General features: G+C 42.3%; 1 protein-coding gene across 3 annotated transcripts in view; it reads right to left on the bottom strand.

Moving 5' to 3' along the window:
* tbc1d23 (TBC1 domain family, member 23) overlaps positions 1–18,018 on the bottom strand; it is a 45,588-nt gene that overhangs the window by 11,705 nt on the left and 15,865 nt on the right. For all 3 annotated transcript variants that reach the window (XM_014020237.1, XM_014020235.1, XM_014020236.1), the window contains exons 3-14: positions 16,055–16,160; positions 14,055–14,259; positions 13,850–13,973; positions 13,652–13,776; positions 13,533–13,579; positions 13,354–13,457; positions 11,604–11,726; positions 11,424–11,516; positions 11,173–11,343; positions 10,847–10,889; positions 1,329–1,435; positions 1,058–1,197 (exon numbers count right to left, since the gene is read on the bottom strand). In XM_014020237.1, the coding sequence (XP_013875691.1) occupies positions 1,058–1,197; positions 1,329–1,435; positions 10,847–10,889; positions 11,173–11,343; positions 11,424–11,516; positions 11,604–11,726; positions 13,354–13,457; positions 13,533–13,579; positions 13,652–13,776; positions 13,850–13,973; positions 14,055–14,259; positions 16,055–16,160 (1,388 nt within the window). The remainder of the gene's footprint in view (positions 1–1,057; positions 1,198–1,328; positions 1,436–10,846; positions 10,890–11,172; positions 11,344–11,423; positions 11,517–11,603; positions 11,727–13,353; positions 13,458–13,532; positions 13,580–13,651; positions 13,777–13,849; positions 13,974–14,054; positions 14,260–16,054; positions 16,161–18,018) is intronic.

Raw genomic sequence — 18,018 nt, forward strand, 5'->3', positions numbered from 1 at the left:
TGGTGTGTGTGTGTGTGTGTGTGTGTGTGGGGGGGGTTCCTGCCCATTTTTGATATTTTTAAATTTATTTATTCTTTATCTAAGTGCATGAAAAACAAATAAAAATAATATTTTGGAAAAAAGCATTACATGTAAAGGATAAAATGGAGCGTATAGCAGATTAAAATGGAAATAAATAAGTGAAGTCTGAGCCAGATCTTTTTTTATACTGTATATCTTCTTTTCTCTTTTTTTAAAGCAAATCCCAGCGGACCATGGACAGTTTTGTGAGAAGGATACCATTCTGTTCTACAGAGCAAGCAGCTGAATTTACAGACAGTATCCCGAAAATGTTCATTGGAGAGATGCATCCCATCATCATGGTTGAGTTGAGGACAAAGGTTTTAGGCAGATGGTTTCCACCTTCAACCCACGGTATGTTCTTCCTTCAACAARGCACTTCATAAAACTTATGGAGAAAAAGCATGCAGAGATTAAAGCCAAGCTAAAAGARACTCTTAAAGAAATAGACTGTCGCACTCACTAGAGACGTTTGGACCAGTGTGGCAGTTAAGGTATGTATGGGAGTGACCTCTCACTGCATTGGAAAAACTGGGAAATGAGATTCTTTTGTTTAACCACTCTGCCCTCTGCCCTGCCACTCTCAGGATCTACACTAATTTAAAACATTGAAAATTAAGGATTTAAGCTCTTTTTTCCCACAGAGTCTGTGGAAATATTAACCAGAAGGAAGACGCAAAGTTGAGATGTCCTCCTAGGATTTTTATTAAATTAAATTTAAAAAATAAAAACCTACTTTGCCCTGGGCATTAAATTTGAGTTTTTATGTTTTTGCCATGCCATGTTTTACTGTGCATTTAAAATGTGCAATAAATGTTTTTTGAAGTTCAAAACGCTTGTTTATTGAGGGTATGTATTACTAAATTGCCCGCCTGTTCGATTAATCGAAAAAAATAATCGGTAGATTAATCGATAACTAAAATAATCGATAGCTGCAGCCTGAGTAGGAATCCACATTTTCCTCACAGAAAATGCAGAAGTGGATCATGGTTCCTACCTGTCTACAGGGGTGGAAGTGTTCTCAATGAAGCTGATCATCTTCTCCTTTACGTTGACTGACTTGGATTTCAGAGCAAAAGTCATTTTGTTGACTAAAGATTTGACACCTTTACCGTCTCCAGGGCTGCTTAAATCTCCCTGTGTTGTTAGAAAAGCAAGCGTAAGAATAAAATCTGCAGCTGAACATACAACACAAAAAGACATTTCACAGATCTCCAACAAAGAGCTGCAGTGGTGATGAATTTGGTTTCCTTCTTTTTTAAACCTACATCAGCAGAGCTCAGGCTGCTGTGGGATCCAGAAGTGCTGACGATCCAGTTGACATACGAAGAGTCGAGGCCCTCGACATTCATGTCCACCAGGTGCTTCTGGAGAGCTGAAACAACACAGATTACTGTAAAACTTAATTCCTAACAAAAGGAGCGCTTCAGGTTTGATCAAGAACCAGACACAGTTGAAGTAAAAATAAAAAAATCCACCCTTTTTCAGTTCTAAGCTATGCTAACGTTTCACATTTCACTACTCTTTATGTCTTATTTAACATTAATTTAGAGAGCTTTACTGCATCGCCTGTCTGTGCTTTTTGTAGTTTTATACTCTCCCTCTGTTGCACGTGTGTTCATTTAAAACATTAATAACAGCAGAGCGTTTGGTCCTGTCATTCGTCAGTAGACGAGTGGGCCAGGCCACTGGGAAATACAGCTCTGGAAAACTTGAGAGCAGTGCTGCATTGTTTTCCTGTATTTGACTGAAAGCATTCCAACAAATATTGATTTCTGAACTCTTCCTGAGTTCAAACATTAGTATTGTTGTTTCTAAATATGAACTTGTTTTCTATGCATTATTTGAGGTCTGAAAACTCTGCATCTGTGTCTTCACTTTGAACATTTCTCATTTTCTGCAAATATTCAATTTTTGCTTGGAGTCGAGGCAGATGGCCGCCTGTCTTGAGCCTGGTTCTGCTGGAGGTTTCTTCCTGTTAATAGGGAGTTTTTCCTCTCCACCGTTTGCTCAGGATGGGAGACTGTGATGAAGTGATTCAACATCCGTTCTTCCCAATGTTTATTATGTGTGTAATACGAATGGGTGTTCTTAACGGCAAATTCCTAGTCTGTGTTTATCACTGACAATGGCAATAAAATTGATTCTGATTCTGAACACAATCTGCTGGCTTCTTCTTTAGATTGTTCTTTTTTCCATGTACAGTGCCCTGAAACAACGTATGTTGTGACTTGGCACTATATAAATAAACTGACTTGAAATTAATTGGAATTTCAGAGACATGTCAGTAGTTTATAGAATAAAATAACAATGTTCACTTTACTCAAACATATACCTATAAAGAGTAAAAATTATAGAAACTGATAATTTTAAAGCAGTCTATTAATTTTTTCCACAGCTGTATCCCAGATGGCCAGTCCCCCCTGATCAACACTTCCAACACTAACTCACCCTGTGCTGATCTCCATTCCCTGCATGTATGTTCAGCAGTGCAGCAAAGTAAAGGTCCGCTGTGAAATAGTTAATTGGTGGAGTGGCATTCCAAATGTTGTTCAGTTTATTATGACCCCCGCACGCGAAGCGTAAGCGGGTGCCATATGGTGTCGCTCCCAGAGCCAACACCAGGAAGTAGAGTTCTATTTCATCCCTACTGACCACCAGAGGTGGTGCTTAAAGCACTGAATGATCACTCTTGCGCATGCTCAGGTCGAGAATCTTATACCAACATGGTCACATGTGACACCCGGTGACACCGATAAGTCTATATAATCACGTGACAATGCCAGCTCAGTCCCTTTTCATCTTCTCGCATGCAGGTTGAATAGGTGGTAAGACTTTGATTGTTGCTTGTCGCTGGTAGCCTCGAGACTACAGTCGGAGCTGCGAGGATTCTCGCCCTCTAGAGGCTGCGCAAGCTCCTTATTGTTACAATTTTGTTCTTCGATTGGTAAGTTATTTTCTCTTTTAGTTGACGGGAGGGGCAGCGTCAGCTTTCCGCGTCGATTTTTCTGTTGCCAGTGGTAGGGCATTAGCCAACTCCGACCGGTTGTTGATTAGCCGTATCGGCTTGTATTGTGGCAGCCGCGTTCGGATTGCCTTTAACTGATTATTGCAGCCGTTTTCTGGATTGCTTTTTCTTATATTGTGCCGCCATTTACTTGTCTTGCCTTGTTAAGCATAGCCGTTTCGGCTTGTTTTTTGTTAACGTTGTGCAGCCGTGTTCGGCTCGCCTATATTTAGTTTAATTGCAGCCGTTTTCGAGCTTGCTTATTGTTTTACGTTGTGCAGATGTGTTCGGCTCGCCTATATTTTGTTTAATTGCAGCCGTTTTCGGGCTTGCTTATTGTTTTACGTTGTGCAGCCGTGTTCGGCTTGCCTCATACGATATTGCAACCGTGCTACGGTGAACCCCTGGTGGCGTTTTCTGCTCGACCGGGTCCCTAGTCCATTAGGCTAAGTGTCAAGAGTGGCAATTTCAGCTTGACCTGACCTTGTCTTGTGAGCGTAAGATGCTGGACGTGCCGGGCTGCAGAGTCTGTTTGGCCCCTCTCCAATTGGAGGATGGGCATGATCTGTGTCCTTCTTGTTTGGGCCTAGATCACCTACAGGAGGCCTTGACTGATGCGGCCTGCCCTAATTGTTCTGTTCTGCCCTTGTCCCTGCGTACCGCTCGTTTGGCTGACCTTCAAGGTGCCAGCCGGCCTGTGAAACGTATGGCTCCTGAGGCTATGCAGCCTCCACGTAAGAGGACAAAGAAGAGCTCCAGGGATTCAGAAGGCCTAACTGGGCAGGTGGCCCATCTTACTTCCGAGTTGGAGCAGATGAAAGCACTGCTCGAGTCCCTTAGAGGCGGCGGTGGCTCTGGTCTGACTGGAGACCCGGACCCAGGGCGGAGCATGGGTTCAGGGCTCTCCATTTTAGACGATGATGCTGTATCCCTGGCAGCGTCTGGTACAGATTTTCAAGATCCGTTTGAATCTGGCTCGCATATGTCAACAGCCAGTTCGCGTCTCTCTTCCTGCTCTCAGTCGGAAGAGGATGATTCGATAGTGGGCGCTTTGAGAACTGCGCTTGCTCGGCTGCAGCTGGATGCTCCACAGAGCCAGCCTGATGCTTCCAGTGCTTTCTTTCGGCGTCCTACTACTAGGTCGTCCTTTATGGTTCCCCCATCTGCCGACTATATGAAGGAGGTTCATGCCTGTTGGGCAGATACTAAGGCCTTTTCACGACCGACCTCTGATGGCAGGGCTCTGGCAGCCATGCAGGATGCGCCCAATTTGGCTTGGGTCATATGCCTTCTGTCGAACCTGCCATAGCATCCCTCATTGTGGCTCCAGATGAGGTTCTGAGAGCTAATGCGAGGTGTCCTCGTCCTCAGTGTCGTGTGACTGATGATCTGCTCTGTAGAGCTTATGACTCGGGGGCTCGATTGGGGCGACTCGGTAATCCATTGTCGCATTTATTACTGGTCTCTCAGCCTCTCTGGAGGGCTTGGCGATTGATGCACCTACTCAAGGTTTGATGGACGCATCTCTTCATGCGTTTGCTCTTTTGTCCAGGGAAATCGGCCGTGTCCTGTCTACCCTTGTCCGGGAACAACGCCAGGTCTGGCTGGCACAGTCTCCGCTTACTGAAGCTTGTAGAAGGACCCTGATGAGTCGGTCCCGGGGGAGTTGTTTGGCTCTGCTGCGCTTGCAGCCTTGGAGCGGTTGGCCCAGGCTTCTCGTACCAGGCAGCAGCTGGCCGGCCTTCATCGCAGGTGATTGCAGCGCCCTGCTGGGAGTGCCTCTGCATCTTTTTTACGCACTTATCCAGCCCCGTCTACACCCTCCGTGGGGCAGCCACGGCCTGCTGCAGGGCCTTCTCCTGGCCAGTGGGACGTTTCCAGGGGTCAGGCTCGCATCGCTTCTCAACCCCGGCAGTCCATTCGGCAACCCTCCCGCCCTCTTTAGGGCAGGGGGGTTCGGAAATGATACCGAGCTGGCGGTGGGACAATTTACCCCAGACCAGCTCAGTTGCTGGACCACTCTAGTTCCCGACCCATGGGTGGTGTCTACACTGACTCGGGGTTACACGCTACAGTTCCGCCGCCGCCGCCCTCCTGTTCCTGGTCGAGTCAGGATGACTGTGATTCACGACCAGGCAAAGGCTCAGGCTCTGAGTCACGAAATAGACGCCTTGCTGGCCAAGGGCGCTATATTGCCTGTCGACCCCCTGCTGGATCCAGGGGGCTTTTACTCAAAGTATTTTTAGTCCCAAAAAAGACCAGCGGACTCCGCCCAATTTTGGACCCCAGGGGTCTCAATGTGTTTTTGAAGACTATTCCGTTCCACATGTTGAGCGTCAGGGATGTGCTTCAGACTATCTCCCCAGGCGACTGGTTCACCTTGGTCGACTTGAAGGACGCCTACCTTCATGTTCCGATTGCATCACACCATTGGCAGTTTCTCCGCTTTGCATTTCAGGGAAAGCATTTTCAGTTCAGAGTTCTTCCATTCGGCCTGTCTCTGTCCCCGCGTGTGTTCACGCGGTGCGTGGCTGCAGCCCTGTCTCCTCTGCAGGCCAAGGGGTTGAAGATCCTGCCTTACTTAGACGATTGGCTAATCTGTGCGCCCACAGAAGCTCAGGCGGCGGCGGACACACACACACATTACTCCAACACATAGACTTGTTGGGTCTTCATGTGAACTGGCAGAAAAGCAACTTGGTTCCATCTCAGCAAGTCACCTTTCTTGGGATCACAATGGACTCCCTCACTATGACTGCTCACCCGTCGCCTCAGCGTGTCGAGGACATTCTGACATTCTTTAAATGTTGTCCTCCTTTCTACCCGACCGCGTACCCCCTTTCTTGCCTACCTTCGTCTGTTGGGCAAGCTGACTGCTGCTGCTACAGTGATACCCCTGGGATTGTTGTCTCTGCGACAGCTACAGATGTGGCTCAACAGCCTAAGGCTGCACCCATCTCATGTGCTGCACCGCCGCAGGAGACTGATGGTGTCCAATCAATGCCTTGCGTCACTGGTTCAGTGGTGAGAGGCAGGGTTTATGACCAAAGGGGTACCACTGGGCTCGCTGCTGGCTCGTCGAGAGGTTGTCTCTACCAAAGCATCTACCACAGGATGGGGGGCGTCGTGGCAGCGACAGATCGCCCGGGGGACATGGTCCCCGCAGGAGAAACTGCAGCACATCAACGCCTTGGAGTTGAAGGCTGTGCAGCGGGCGTTGCGACACTTCCTCCCGGGCCTGCGCGGGAAACATGTCCTAGTGCGGTCGGACAATACTTCGGTGGTCTTTCATATCAACCATCGGGGGGGACACGGTCGATAACATTGCTGAGGCTGACCCAGAAGCTCTTGACCTGAGCAGCCCCTCTTTTTGCCAGCCTAAGGGTGGCCTACATTCCAGGGGTGCGGAATGCTCCGGCCGATATTCTGTCTCGGGGAAGCCCACCACCGGGGGAGTGGAGGCTCCACCCGGAGGTAGTGGGGGTCATTTGGGAGAAGTACGGCATAGCAGCTGTGGACCTGTTTGTGTCCCGAGAGACAACACATTGCCCACTTTGGTTTTCCCTGGCAGACACTGCCAGTCCTCTGGGTCAGAATGCACTGGCACACGACTGGCCAAAAGTGCTGCTCTATGCTTTRCCGCCGCTTCCCCTGATAGGCCCAACACTCCTGAGAGTCCTTCAGGAGGGTTGTACCGGTCAACATAAAATTTGGCAGGGCTGTAGATGAGTCTGACCTACACTGTGCCAGACAACAGTTTTACGATAGTCCCCATATTTGAGGAGGGGTCTCCTTTCAAAGAGGGGGTGTCTGGACATGCAAAAATGCTTTTAACTAAGAAACTGTTCAACATAGAAGCTTCAGATTTCTTTTGTTGTTCAGTTCTGATGAAGCTCTATCCATCAGGCCCACCAATCAGTGCCCCCCACTATTGTTGTAGTACTTGAAACCGGTCTTGGTCTTAAGACCAGTCTCAAGACCATTTTTTGATTGTCTTGGTCTCGTCTCAGACTCGACAGCATTTGTACTCTGTCTTGTCTCGGTCTCGGACATTAAGGACTCTGAATTTTATTTCAAGACCAGTCAAGACCACAAACTGTGGAAATATCACTGAACAGCCAGAATGTTGTCCATTTTATTAGTTAACATTCTTACTTTCATTGGATTTAAAAAGTAGCTACTGATTCAAATCCAAACCTGACTTATTGTTATTAATGTATTTTTGTTACCGGCTGTCACCCATCCTGTCACTTGCACGAAGCACTCCCGGAAAGTGAACCGTGGTTCTCTGGGAGCAGTAAAGGATGTCTTCAAAATTTAAGTAAAACATTTGGCTACATCATAAATAATATTGTAAAACAACAACAACCAGGAGAAATCGTAGGGCAAATTGTAAATTTGGCAGTGCTTCACTTTCAGAGACGGTGGGGACAAGGGAGTCCGTTCTCATGCCCCCGGGTCAAGGTATTGACGCTTTGGGCTGGGACTGACCAAGCGTCAGTAAGTTGATGCTGTGGGTACCCCCCACGTCCGTTCTGTAGAAGATGAGGCGGAGGAGGACGAGTGCGTTGTCATAGTTTTTTACAAGACTAGGATTGCGCGAAACTAACCATCCCAGACCCTAAATTTAACTTTTATTAGCCTTATATAGCCTATCCCTGAACACAGACTCTAAAGTTAACTATTAGTCCTGATCCCTCATGTTAACCACAGAACATAAAGTTAACCATTAGTCCTGATCCCTCATGTTAACCACAGACCCTAAAGTTAACCATTAGTCCTGATTCCTCATGATTCCTCAAGTTAACCTCAGATGTGACGCAACCCGGAAAAGCCGCGGGCGGCAAGGACGGACGCGCGGTGGGTATCCCCCGCGTCAAAGTATATGACATGAGAACGTTAGACAACGTCAAACTTTTATCGTCACTAACATTAACAATCTGCCTCTGTAACAAAATTCTTTCCTCTGCCCTCACACAAAGATTTAGTCAATATTAGCTCTACATATTAAGTTAGCCAAAGTGGGGAAAAAAGTGTTTAGTCAGCACCAATTGTTCAAGTTCTCCCGCTTAAAAAGATGAGAGAGGCCTGTGATTGACATCATAGTTAGTCCTCAACCTTGACAGACTAAATACCTTTCCCCCCACTGTACATGTGTACAGAATACTCCATCTTTTAGGACACTTTTTTTTCATCTGGTCTTGGTCTTGTCTCGGTCTCGCCCTCCCTTGGTCTTGGTCTCGACTTGGTCTCGCCCTCCCTTGGTCTTGGTCTTGACTTGGTCCAAACCCTAAAAGTCTTGGTCTTGTCTTGGTCTTGTCTCAGTCTCGAGACACTGTGGTCTTGGTCTTGTCTTGGTCTCGGGTTAGGTGGTCTTGACTACAACAGTACCCCCTGCCCAGACCCCCATTTTATCTGAAAAAGGGGTATGGTTATAGCTCAAAAACTATTAAACATAGGAGCTTCAGATTTCTTTTGTTGTTTAGCTCTGATGAAGCTCTATCCNTTTGTGCATTAAATTGAATGAACATGGTCTGGATAGCCCACAAACATACCATAAAAATTTCTAGGACCCAAAATTGGTCTCCTTTAAATACAAAAGTTGTTGGACTGATTTGGCATCATGTCCTGAGACGTTGCAGCTGATAGGAGTCATAAAACAGAACGGGGACGTTAGATGCCCTGACGCCCCTATATATAAATGTTAAATGAGTGAAGGAAAATGAGTACCAAGCAACAACCCTAGGTCCTCCACTGACAACCAGACCAAAAATTTTATATGCAACTCTGATTATAGCTCAAAAACTATAAAACATAGGAGTTTCAGATTTTCTTTGGTTGTTTAGGTCTAAGGAGGGGCTATCCATCATATTAACCAACCCCCCCCCCCACCCCCGGACCCCCAATTTATCTGAAAGAGGGGTATCTAGACATACAGAAATGGTTATTGCTCAAAAATTATTAAAACATAGGAGCTTCAGATTTTCTTTGGTTGTTTAGGTCTGATGAGGGGCTATCTATCAGGTCAACCAATGCTTTAGGTCATATGAATATTCTGAGGTCCAAAAAGTGGAAAACTTTTCAAACAGAATACATCGGTGACTTGCTTTGGCTAAACTTTCTGAGCAGGTCATTAAATTTTTTAAAGCAGGTGTCTGTGAACCGAAGCAACATTGTAAAAAAGAGCAGATCAAATATTCTTTAAGAGCTGTGTGAGAAACTGATGACGTCACACAGAGAACCAGTTATCACTGCTAAAGGATGTTCAGACTGATGAAATATTGGACAAAATATATCTTAATAATTTTGTCTTTATTTTCATTTAATAAATAATGACACAGTGGAAACTGGTGTGTTTTTGTAATAATTAGTAGAATTTGGTACAGACCAGGGGTCAGATTTATAAAGGATTGCGTGGAAACCATACTAAAAGTGAACGTACAGCCAAAAGGCGGAAATGGTGTACACCAAAAAAAATTCAGATTTATAATACCGTGTGTACGCACGTTTCTGTGCACCTTTCATTTATAAATCACAGCCACACGTCAGAGTTTGCGCACAAGGTCCCGCCTCAGGTTCTACCCTCTACACACCCACADTCAACCATAAACAGTCAATGCAAAGTACCTCATGAATGTTAAGATGTATTTAAATCAGTCAGCTGATCAATGCCAATAAAAGTGATTGGACGGCTCAGCCATGCTCCGTCATGTGCCTGGAGGATGACAGGTGCTGACAACTGCTCACGTGAACAGAATGTCTGTAATTGACACAGAATTTCCCTCATTTTGCTTTAGAGTAATCTAACGATTTTTATAAAAAAAATCTCAGCTTCAAATTAATTTTCTCCCAGAGCCTGCAGGACGATAAAAACAATAAAAATTAAATTAAATAAGTCAGATAAAATTAGAAATTAGTTCACTGCTCTTCTCCTCCTCATCCTCTCCCCCTCCTGCCTGCTCTGTTATTCGCGGCAGACACCCACCCCGCCGTGTACACACACACACACACACACACACACACACACACACACACGACAAATACGGACTTTAAACGTGAAGTTTTATAACATTCACACTGGCGAGGTGGATGCGCCCTGCGCGTTTATCCAAAGCGTGACTTTTGCTGTCCTGCTGTTCTTGTCGGGGAGGGGTCTGTGGGTCGGGGTCGTCTGAGGAGGAAGCAGATGAATGGAGTTGTGCACGGGAACTTTTATTTAAGATTTAAGTTTTTTATTTCAAAGCTCCTTCTGGCTCAGCAGCAGAAGCATAAATATTACCGTTAAGAAAGCTGATGATAAAGTTGAAAAAAAAAAATCTAAGTCTGATTATGAAGTGAAATTAAACAACTGACAGTGATCATTACACAGTGTGGCTCCAATTCTTCACTTCACCGTGTCACAGTTTCACGTCTCCAAAATGAGCGTACCCATGGGTCAAAGCTGGCATGAGGCACCGCACAGTTTCACGTCAAGTTTGGATTTTATAAATAACAACCTTGGCGTGAAAAGTGGCGCACGCAAGTTTCTGGGCTCATATTGTGCATATGCAAGTTTTATAAATCCGACCCCAGATTATTTTCCATAAATCTCTCAAACAGAAACTTGGTTTTTACTTTTTTCCTCACCATTTTTGTGTTCAAATGTACATACCAGTATGTCTTTCAGCCATTACAGTGCAAAATTAAAGCTTCTATGGCACAGGCAGGACATTATTATTGATTTAAAGACATCTACTAGAAGTAAATGTAATGCTAACAAAAGAAATGTATAACACTTACCCATAAACCCTCCTTTAGCAATGCTCACATATTCTTTGTTTTTCTGCAACACAGAATTATTTATTAGCAAATAAGCTGAGTTTAAATTAACAAACAATTAAAACGATTGCAAATATTTTAATTTCTGTTCTACTCTTATTTAAAAAAAAATCAAATAATTGATATGTTCTATTTGATCATGTTAGAGTTTTGATTTTAAAAGCAATACAATGAAACGTTTGCTTGCATCAGCTTTTATTATACAATAATTATCTTTTTCTTGTTTTAGTTGAATAATATGAACATATTTTTTAATAGTGCAGCACTACCTCTGCCCTCTCCCTCACCTGTAAAAAGTGTGCCAGCACCATGTTCATGTACATGTCCTCCTCTTCTCTCCCACTGCCCATGAAGCACAAATGCTCTCCGCTGGCGATGGATCCCGACTCTAAAGACTGCTTCTGAGCCTCCAGGAGGGACTTCACAGAAAGAGCAAACTCAGAGGGGTTCTGGAGCATCTGTGGGACAAACAGCATGGAAACATTCAGACGGTGCACAAAGATTTACAGAAATATTTTCCACGGCCACCATGTCCTACCAGGTCAGAGTCCAGGTGGAAGGCTGTGGACAGATGTCCAGCGTTGTACTGCTCTGCAGGTCGACAATCCACAACGAAAAACCGCACTCCATCCTGAAACATAAGGTCCATCTTCAGCACACTCAAAACAATGTTAGTGACTTCCTGCTTGAACAGATTAAATGTGGGCGTATCGCTGACCTGTTGCAGCTGATTGGCCTGGAGGATTTCAGGGACCGACACAGGGAGGCAGAGAGCCTGACTCAGGTCCATGTCCTCCTCTTTAAGAGCCACCAGGCTGCTACCAAACATATTCTGATTCATCTAACAAAACAAAAAGAGGAAAAAGCTGTTTAGTAAATGTGTCTTCTGATCACAGTCTAAAAAGTAGAGCTGGGTGATTTGTCTGAAAAATGTAACAGGATATAACCGTTTTATATCAGCTGATATCAATAATAGTGTGAAAGCTTCACAGCATTCACACTATTTAGATCATTTTTTCTTCCGTACATTTTTCGGCATCCAACTCGTTCCACAATTTTTGTGCTATTTCAACAATTCATTTATCAAAACATTCAGCTCATTTGTGTCAGGGTTGCTATGACTTTTGGCATCTCAGCTTTTTATACTTTTTTAGCTATTTCACGTTTTTTAGCCACTTTTTTGCCATTGAAATTGAATGGAGCAGTTTTCAGCATCCTTAAAACCCTTTGAAATGTTTCTAAATCTTTACAGCACTTTACACATTTTGTTCTGGTTCTACTCTTTTTCACTTTCTTGTGCCAATTTTACCTACTATTTTGTAAATTTTAGCTTTTTTCTGCTATTTCAGTAAAGATTTTGCCTCTTTCTGGTATTCTTCTGCTTTTGTCAACTTTTTAGTGCTTTTTTCTGCTACTTTGTGCTATTTATGCTTTTTACAGATGCTTTCTGCTACATTCAGCTATTTGCTGAAATTTTAGCTAATGTTTAGCTGCTATTAGTTGAAGTTAGCTTTTCTAAGCTAAATACACATTTTTTGTAGCTATTACAATATTTTCAGCTAAGTTCATTGAACTTGTTCTTCTTATGCTAATTTTAAAAAAATTCCAGCTTCTATCTGGGTACTAATTTCAACTTGTGCCTGCTACCTATTGCTACCTAGCCTATTTTATGCTAATTTTAGCTATTTTATGCTATTTTAGCTATAGATCTGCTTCTTTCTGCTATTCTTCTTTTTCTGCTACCTAGTGTTATTTATGTTTCTTACATATGTTTTCAGCTATATTCAGCTATTTAGCTCTTAGCTGTTTTTGTTTTCAACTAGATTTGTGTTCCTTTTACTGTTTTTCTGCAAAGTTAGGCATTTTTGCTTCTTTCAGCTTTTCAAAGTAAAGTGTTAATACTTTGAATTAACACTTTTCCTATTAAACATTTTCAGCTCAATTTCAGCAGTTTTCAGCTGAAGTTTTCAGCATGAAGCATTCACACTATCATTTTCGCAGGAAATGAAATTTCTCTAGTTATTGATTAGTATTTTGTTTTGCGTGTTTGAAATAAGGAGCAGGAGAAAAAAGGCTGGCTGATTAATTCTGCCAAACTGGTGACCTTTCCTCTTTTATCCACAATTTCCTCTCGAGATGTTGCCTCATTTACTCCTTTCATTCCACATTGTTCTTTTTTATTTTTCAGCAGTTATGAGTCAGAGTGATGAAACATGAAACTGCTACATGTTATTCAGCTGTTGCAGCTGACCAAAGAGTGAGTGGGTTGATGACACTAGTCTTGCTTAGCTGAGCGGCTAAAGCCTTTCCTCTGCCTACATCCCCCAGAATGGAGTTCAGTGAAATTATCAACATTCTACCAGATGTATTTTCTAGATATTGATCATGTGTCTATCCTGATATTTATCATTATTTCATCACCCAGCCCTATTAAAAAGCACAGACTGATCTGTGGACGGAGCTTTTACCTTCCTGAGAGACAGCGGGGTTTTGCTCTGATAATACTGAGCCAGAGAAAACAAATCTTCAATGTCTTCTGCTTCCAGGAGGGAAGGAGATGCTTCCAGCATTTCTGTGTGAAACAAACAAGTTTAAATATGTTTTTAAACAAGATGCTGAGCAAACAAAATCCATAAACAAAACTCACTGATGATGTCCTCTTTGCTGTCTCCTTCCTGTCCCAGGATAGTCTCTCTGAGGACAAATCAACAGACATTCAGAACATAAAAATCATGTATGTTTTAGTGTTGGACAACCTTCACATACTTGGCATTGACGAGGATGATGAGCATGAGGAAGAAGATGAGGAATGGGTCGGCCTGCTGGAGGTAGGAGTCCCATAAGGCCTGGGTGACCTCAGGTCTGCAGTGGCTGGAAAACAGACTGCCCAGCTACAAACAAACACAAAGTTCAGACAACAGCAGAGGAGTCACAGCATCGACACGTTTCTGCCAAAGAACACACCCAGCTGATGGCGTACGAGTCAGGCGTGATCTTTTTGGTGTCCAAGAAGGAGCAAAGCTCCGGCTCATGATACTGCAGCAGCAGTCTGTAAAGGTGGAAAGGTCGGCCCTTCTGCACACACTCCCTGAAATAAACACACATAACAGGTATTAACGCTCAGCGAGTGAGAGCGGAGGAAAAAGGGAACAGGGTTGTGATGATCTACCTTGGGATGTATTTATTCATGACGGCGTAAAAGCAGTTGTAGAGGTCGCTGCGGGGCAACCGCAGCCCCAGCAGGGGTTGGAGCAGATGTGGCCAGCTGAGCTCGGGGGTGAAGGTTATGTTGCGAGACTTGCAGTAGAAAGTGATGACCGACTCCACGTCAGACACCATGTCTTTCATCTCGTCTTCTGAAACTCCCAGATGGTCTAAATACAGAAACAAGGAGGGAGGTGTTAGCAACACTTTTCCTATCAGCCTCATGCAAACATTTATTGAGAAATACTTAATTATTTTACCCCTGAAGAGCTGTTAGCATCTTGTTTTTTATCTTAAGAGATGATGTTCTGTTTTTATTCTCAGCAGTAGTGGACAAAGCTAACCAAAAAAAATTAGGTTCACTCACCATTAATCCACCAAGCAAGAATCTTACATCTGCTAATGCTAAACAGAAAAAAATTAGCTAAAACTAATGTTAAGATGACTGTTACCTCCTTCTAGTTGAAGACTAGTGGGACAAACCTGCTGTGGGTGGGATCATTTGTGGCAAATCGGCCAAGCCAAACCAGAGTTATAGCTCTAACTTATGATCCTTCCAGTTTACTCCTTTCAAAATAAAAGCATTTCTAGATCAAGTTTGACTTTTATACATACCGTTTAAAGTTACTCAAGCTTTGTACATCGACAATTTTTGTAATAGTTAACTAAAAATAGTTCTATCTCATTTTACTTATTTTTGATGCTCTTAGTTTGAAGTTTAGCTGCTAAAGATGCTACATACATGGTGCCTGACACGTACAGTACTGTTTGTTAGAGAGGATAGTTTAATTCAGGATAAATGGCATATAATAAAGTTTTACACTTGTGAACTTTTTTTGTGGACTTAAAATCAGCAGAACCTAACCCAACCCCACCCCACCATCCCCCGTCTTAAAGAATAAGGTCAGCTATATTGGAATACTTCGCCTACTGTAAAAAGACAAACGTCAGTGGCAGCCAAAGAAGGCAACACATTAACACGGGAGCATCACCAGGTAAAGCTTATGCTATCTTGAATTGAATGCTATATGTTAGTTTATGCTATAAATCACTGTTACTGTGGTATATTGTGTTCGTAACAACTTGTCTGCCAGAGTGTTTTGGAGTTACTAGATTGTTTATTTGATTAGTTTTAAGTGAAAGGAGAAAGTACTCGGTGCCTCTGTAGCTTTAGCCGAGCGGCATTAAATCCATAAAAATATGACTTGTCATGCAGTACCATACCACTTTTATTTATAAAGCACTTTAAACAGCACAAGGCCAACCAAAGTGCTGTACAATAGACAGACACAACAGGACAGTCAAAACACAGTCAGAATACAGTTAAAAATATGGAGCATTTATATTTATAGTAAACCCTTATTTGTCTCAACTATTAAAGCAGTGGAAAAGCAGTTATCCTATTAGATGTAATCAGTGTAGCTTAACTGCTTGAGGTGCTAAAAATCACAAAAGTCTGAACGAGCACGTTAAAGAGGGATGAAATTTCAGCATTACACCAAGTTGAACATGATCAGAGAAAAGTTATTGTCTTTTTTTGTTTTAAATACCAAATTCAAAAGAGCATCTTTTAGAGCTGTAATCATAACACCATGATACCACAAACCCGTGATGTTTGCCTGAGTTTATCATAATGTCAGGTTCATATCATACCTACTTCTAACAAACTTATCAGAAAAGGAAAACAGATCTGACTCAACCAAAGATGCCAGTTCTGTAGGTTGGTGAAAGATTATATAATTGTGGTGCAGCATTCAGATAAACTAAATGAAACATTCATCTTATGCAGTTAACAAATCATTTTGATCTTTGATTTAGCTCCTAAATAGTTCATTCAGATCCCATGTATTTGTCAATTCTGTTGACCAACAAAGTGATTAAATGAATCACTGTCCGGTTGTTTTTACACATTATATTTAAGTAGAAAAGTCAGAACCAATCCAACAAGCAGATGTGTTTACGCACCAATCAGCTGCTGACTGCGGTTGTGAATGAGGGTCTGTTCTGGTAAATCAAGAACACCGTCCCAAGGAGACAGACTGTCCCCTTTTCCAGAGACGTTCAGAGCAATCTGTCAAAACACACACACACACACACACAGAGCTAAAAATGGAGCACCTGAATAACAAAACGGACAGGAAAACAATTACTGATAGGAGATCAGATTTTAAATCTATGCAATAACAGAATTACTGTATTTATTCATGTATAATACTAGAAATTTAACCCTAAAAACCATCCATAAAGTGGGGTAGGGTGGGGCAGTATTATACACGGATTACTGATGATTAGATTTTTAAAGCTTTTTAAGCTCAAAAAATGATCATATTATACTTGAGATCATATTATACATGAATAAATACGGTACAAATTTATTTACAACATTGTTTCTTTACCAGTCAAAATGAAAAATTTATCATTCAGCAGTTAAATTAACCCAAGTGAGAAAGAAAAACATAAGAAGCGAAACATTTTTTTCTTAGAAAATTAAAAGTCAGCACTCCAAGAATTCATCACGGTTCAAAACATTCATTTTCGTCTAATTAGGCTTTATTATTTTCAGAGAAAGGTATTAATTTGGCTCCGCCCACTGGGGCCGAGGCATACTGTTCTCCGTCTGTGTGTTAGTGCTGTGTCAGTCAGTAACAGGCAGTGGTGGAGAAAGTACTCAAACACTGTACTTAAGTAAAAGTACAAATAAACAGACAAAAATGTACTATAGTAAAAGTACCACATCAAACATTTTTACTTGAGTAAAAGTAAGTAAGTACTTGCTTTTAAAAATACTCAAGTATTAAAAGTAAAAGTACTTGCTTAATGTATTTCCTAATAGTCTACAATATTATGAAGTGTGTCTATGTATATTTTAAATACATCAATGGTGTGCGATTTTAGTGAACAATGCTGCAGTTTGTGTTTACCCTCTGTGACACTGTTCACACTTTCTGTGCATCATCACAGATTGTGACAACAGCTGCAAAAGATGTAAATTTGCCACCATCATCCTTTATCAAATCTCAATAAGTCATTTTTTGAACCAGTTAACTTGAATAAATAAGGCCATGAGTGGCACATTTCCACCGTTGTGGAATCCATTGTGGGCGTGCTGCTGCTGCTGCTGCTCCAGGTGATGCAGAATCACTCCGCTTTTTTTTTCTGAAGGAGAGTCTAACGGTACTTTCCTGCTTTGCATTGCTTCAATGGACCAATTACAGAAATTCCCCTCTCGCCACTGGTTACTTTCAAACTAAACAAACAAATAAACTAACAAAAAAAGCAATGCGACATGACATGAATGTACTTTGTAATTCAACACATTACAGAAATGTAGTGGAGTAGAAAGTACAGATACTTAATGTAAAACGTAGTGGAGCGAAAGTAAAAAGTACCCATGATGAAATCTACTTAAGTAAAGTACAGATGCATGAAAAATGTACTTAATTACAGCAACAAAGTACTTGTACTTAGTTACATCCCACCACTGGTAACAGGTGGTCTTGTGTGCARGATAACTCCTGAATGAAATGATATATTTACTTATACAGGTCCTTCTCAGAAAATTAGCATATTGTGATAAAGTTCGTTATTTTCTATAATGTACTGATAAACATTAAACTTCCATATATTTTAGATTCATTGCACACCAACTGAAGTAGTTCAAGCCTTTTATTGTTTTAATATTGATGATTTTGGCAAAAAAGTAAAGAAAAATCAAAAATCCCTATCTCAAAAAATTAGCATATTTCATCCGACCAATAAAAGAAAAGTATTTCAAAACAAAAAAAAAGTCAACCTTCAAATAATTATGTTCAGTTCTGCACTCAATACTTGGTGGGGAATCCTTTTGCAGAAACGACTGCTTCAATGCTGCGTGGCATGGAGGCAATCAGCCTGTGGCACTGCTGAGGTGTTATGGAGGCCCAGGATGC

This window comes from Austrofundulus limnaeus, unplaced genomic scaffold (assembly GCF_001266775.1).
Source record: "Austrofundulus limnaeus strain Quisiro unplaced genomic scaffold, Austrofundulus_limnaeus-1.0 Scaffold245, whole genome shotgun sequence".
Lineage (NCBI taxonomy): Eukaryota > Metazoa > Chordata > Actinopteri > Cyprinodontiformes > Rivulidae > Austrofundulus > Austrofundulus limnaeus.